This window comes from Palaemon carinicauda, chromosome 42 (assembly GCF_036898095.1).
Source record: "Palaemon carinicauda isolate YSFRI2023 chromosome 42, ASM3689809v2, whole genome shotgun sequence".
Classification (NCBI taxonomy): Eukaryota; Metazoa; Arthropoda; class Malacostraca; order Decapoda; family Palaemonidae; genus Palaemon; species Palaemon carinicauda.
Genome location: NC_090766.1, coordinates 50,436,293 through 50,441,292, shown reverse-complemented (window position 1 = coordinate 50,441,292; position 5,000 = coordinate 50,436,293). Strand labels below are relative to the sequence as shown.

The window sequence follows — 5,000 nt, the reverse complement described above, 5'->3', positions numbered from 1 at the left end:
CTGAAGAAGGAACTTCAGAAGAGAGATTTGGAAAAGGTTAAAAAAGAAGGAACGGGTGACAAGGGTTCACCAGGAAAGGAGAAATGCGGACTTGATAAAACTTCAGTCGTAGAAGGTTGTGAAACTCCAGCAGAAGATGACAAGAAAACTGTCATTGTGAAGGAAGAAAACCAAGAAGGAGAAGGACCCACAAGGAAACTTTTAGGTAAGGAAACCAAAGAAGAAGAAACCAAAACGGGACCAGGCTTACTCTTGGGCCCACCTTGGACCCATAGTCCCAGATTTGGAAACAGACGAAAATAAGTTTCATAACGAACGAACTGAGGAGAATATCCAAAACAATCAAGAAGTCTGAAACTTGACAGAAAAAAAAAAATAATAAAAACAAAAAAAATAAAAAAATAAAAAACCAAAAATAAAAAATTAAAAGTGAAAAAAAAAAATTTTCCTTCGGAATATTTTTTATTTTTTTGCAAAAGGAATATATTTTTTATTTTATTTTGTGAAAGGAATACTATTTTATATCATTTTGTGAGAGGAATATATTTTTATGTTATTTTGTGGAACGAACATTATTTTTTATTTCATAGCGACGTCGCATATTTTGTAAAAGGAATATACCGGTATTTTTATTTTTGTGAAAGGAATATTATTTTTTAATCTTTTCTTTTTTGGGTTTAAGGATGCCAGGCTTAACTGCCTAGGCTTATGATGATTGGCTTAACTGCCTAGCATAATGATGCTTGGCTTAACTGCCTGGCCTAATGATGCTTGGCTTAACTGCCTGGCCTAATGATGCTTGGCTTAACTGCCTGGCCTAATGATGCTTGGCTTAACTGCCTGGCCTAATGATGCTTGGCTTAACTGCCTAGGCTAATGATGCTTGGCTTAACTGCCTGGCCTAATAATGCTTGGCTTAACTGCCTGGCCTAATGATGCTTGGCTTAACTGCCTGGCCTAATAATGCTTGGCTTAACTGCCTGGCCTAATAATGCTTGGCTTCACTGCCTGGCCTAATAATGCTTGGCTTAATTGCCTGGCCTAAGGATGCTTGGCTTCACTGCCTGGCCTAATAATGCTTGGCTTAATTGCCTGGCCTAAGGATGCTTGGCTTAACTGCCTGGCCTAATAATGCTTGGCTTAACTTCGTGGACTAATGATGCTTGGCTTAACTGCCTGGCCTGATAATGTTTGGCTTAACTGCTGACCTAATGATGCTTGGCTTAACTGCCTGGCCTAATGATGCTTGGCTTAACTGCCTGGCCTAATAATGCTTGGCTTAACTGCCTGGCCTAATGATGCTTGGCTTAACTGCCTGATCTGATAATGTTTGGCTTAACTGCCTAGCCTAATGATGCTTGGCTTAACTGCCTGGCCTAATGATGCTTGGCTTAACTGCCTGGCCTAATAATGCTTGGCTTAACTGCCTGGCCTAAAAATGCTTAGCTTAACTGCCTGCCCTAATGATGCTTGGCTTAACTGCCTGGCCTAATAATGCTTGGCTTAACTGCCTGGGCTAATAATGCTTGGCTTAACTGCCTGGCCTAATGATGTATGGAGCGGATACGTGGGCAATAAATGAGACAGAAGAGAAGAAACTGGGTGTGGCAGAGATGAGAATGTTGAGTTGGATGTGTGGGGTGACAAGAAGAGATAAGATACGGAATGAGGTAATTAGGGGTACCACAGGAGTTAGAAAACTATCAGATAAGATCCAAGAAAGTACACTGAGGTGGTATGTTCATGTCATGAGAAGAGATGAACAGTATATTGGGAGGAGTGATGGAAATGGAGGTACAGGGAACGAGAAAGAGAGAGAGACCAAAGCAAAGGTGGGTGGACTGCATTAAGGATGACCTTCGATCAAAGGGATTAACTGGTGATGAAGTGTGGGACAGAGGTAGATGGAGAAAACTGGCCAGAAACATCGACCCCACATAGAAGTGGGCAAAGATGCAGACAAAGAAGAAGATTCCAAATTAGGCTATCGAAAAGGCAGGATTTTTCAAAATCAGGTTATGAAAAGTCCAGAGTACCTGGTGTTCCTCAGGGTAGTGTTCTTGGCCCATTACTTTTCATACTATATATACATGACAAGTGGTTTGGCCTAGAAAACATGCTTATTGCATATGCAGATGATGCTACTCTATTTGCATCAATTCCATCTTCGGAATCTAGATGTGGGATTGCTGAATCCCTTAATAGAGATCTCGATAAAATTAGTGGGTTGTGCACATCATGGGGCATGAAGTTGAATCCAAAAAAACTTCCGAATATCAGTACTGATAATGTTTCTTCAACTTTGTATGTCTTTAAAAATTCTAGCTGTGAGTCTCTACAAAAAAATATTTACTTTTGAAAAACACATCAGGTCTGTATCTTCTTCAATTGCATAATAAATTTGGCTTATTGAGAAAGTCTTTTAAGATTTTCGGTGATCAGTCTATTCTGAGTGTTTTAATTCTTTCATTCTACCTTGTTTCGAGTATTATTCTCCTTTCTGGTCTTCACCTGCTGATTATCATCTTAATTTGTTGGACAGGAACTTGCAGTCAATTAAATTTCTTATTCCTGATCTAGATATTAATCTCTGGCACCGTTGTTCTGGCACCGTTGTTCAATTACTTCATAATACATGTTGCATAAGATTTTTCATAATTCTGACCATCCTTTACATTCAGTTCTTCCTGGACAGTACCACCCTGTTGATAATACTATACATAGAGTTAATTCTAATGGTAAGGCTTTCTCAAACATGAAGCTCAATACTACACAGTATTCTAGATGTTTTTTCCAGCTGTGACCAAGTTGTGGAATGATCTTCCTAATCGGATAGTTGAATCAGTGGAACTTCAAAAGTTCAAACTTGCAGCAAATGGTTTTATGTTGAACAGACTGACAAAAGTTTCTCTTTACAGTTTATATATGAACGATGTTTTAATATTGTTACTGTTCTAAATATAGTTTAATTTTTTATTTCTTTTCCTCCAGTTTATCTATCTCCTTATTTCCTTTTCTTTCCTCACTAGGCTTTTTTCCTTATTGAAGCCATTGGTCTTATAGCCTCCTGCTTTTCCAACTAGGGTTGTAACTTGGCTAGTAATAAAAACAACAATAAATGAAGCCATGAAAATGGTCAGGCCTATTCCAAACCAGGCTATCAAAGGTCAGGGTTTTAAAAATCTGAACTTCACGGGGCACAATATTACAAATGAGAAAATTTCAATTTATTATTATTATTATTACTATTATTATTATCATTATTGTTATCATTACTTGCTAAGCTACAACCCTAGTTGGAAAAGCAGGATTCTAAAAGCCTAGGGGCCCTAATAGGGAAAATAGCCCAGCGAGGAAAGGAAAAAGGAAAAACTAAATATTTTAAGAGCAATAACAACGTTAAAATAAATATTTCCTATATAAACTATAAAAACTTTAACAAAAAAAGAGGAAGGGAAATTACACAGAGTAGTGTGCCCGAGTGTACCCTCAAGCAAGAGAACTCTAACTGAAGACAGTAGAAGACCATGGTACAGAGGCTATGGCACTACCCAAGACTAGAGAACAATGGTTTGATTTTGGAGTATCCTTCTCTTAGAGGAGCTGCTTACCATAGCCAAAGAGTCTCTTCTACCCTTACCAAGATGAAAGTAGCCACAGAATAGTGAAAAATAATTGTCCTAACGACATGTAAGCAGATCTTAGTGTCTTGTTACATTAAGTTCAGTTAGCAACACATCCGCCTGTGAGGTATACAGTAATCAATAAATCCTATTTCTGGTTAAGGCAGTTATTCTCAACACGGTTCTAAGGCAGATACCAGGTTCAATGTTTTACCCCAATAGTATACCTAAAAACATAAGAATGACACTCCAAAATCAAACCATTGTTCTCTAGTCTTGGGTAGTGCCATAACCTCTCTACCATGGTCTTCCACTGTCTTGGGTTGGAGTTCTCTTGCTTGGGGGTACACTCGGGCATACTATTCTATCTTATTTCTCTTTCTCTTGTTTTGTTAAAGTTTTTATAGTTTATATAGGAAATATTTATCTTAATGTTGTTACTCTTCTTAAAACATTTCATTTTTCCTTGTTTCCTTTCCTCACTGAGCTATTTTCCCATTTTGGGGTCCCAGTACTAATCGAATCCTGGTTTTCGAACCAGTGTTGTAGATTAACAAATAATAATAACAACAATAATAATAATAATAAGTTTAAAAAGCAAAAAGATTACTCTAATCAATAGTAAAAGTTGCAACTTTGAATATACGTTAATTACAAATTTATTCATATAAATATATTACGAATTATATACAATTTTATATATTGCAAAAACTGTAAATGAATATTTTTCAATTTAAAAAAAGTTGCAACTGTGAATATCCATTATTACACCTTCCACATTATTGTAATTATTGTATATATTTTGCCTGACTGTTTTCCCCTGTATACCATTTTCCTTTGTTCTTTCCCAGAAACTTGTTTGCCTTCGTTTCACACTCCTTGTTCTTACTTGCTCCGAAAATCCTAAATTCCTTCGACCCCTAAATGTCATTTTGAATCAGTCTCCACTCAGCAACTAAACCAAGGCCTTTGGTATCCGGCAGGGAAGCAGTCCCCTTTATTGTGATGTTATCTATAACCTAAGTATAAGTGATATTATTGTAAGGGTTCAATAACGAATTTTGCTTTTGTTTCAAGTGTTCTCAATTTCCAGTGTGATTACTTTTCCAGACGTGGTTGTCATTTGTCATTTGTCCCTTTGTGTCATTCCGGTCCTTTATGACTTTTGTGTTCCTTTTATATGGACTCTAAGTTTAATTGTAATGTTTTGTAAATAATTTTTGCATTATTATATTTAAATCTTTTTTGATCGTATTTTCATTCAAATACCTTTATTTTGTATTATTATTATGGTCCATTTGAACCACCTTCTAAAATGGTAAATTTTCCTTCTCTCTCACAGTCGTAAAATTTATTTCTATTTCAACATGATAATGG

General features: G+C 36.5%; 1 protein-coding gene across 1 annotated transcript in view; it reads left to right on the top strand.

Moving 5' to 3' along the window:
* Positions 1–303, top strand: part of LOC137633149 (golgin subfamily A member 6-like protein 7) — a 1,449-nt gene extending 1,146 nt beyond the window's left edge. The window contains exon 1 of the mRNA XM_068365307.1: positions 1–303. This exon is cut by the window's left edge and continues 1,146 nt beyond it. Within this exon, the coding sequence (XP_068221408.1) occupies positions 1–303 (303 nt within the window).
* Positions 304–5,000: the final 4,697 nt, after the last annotated feature.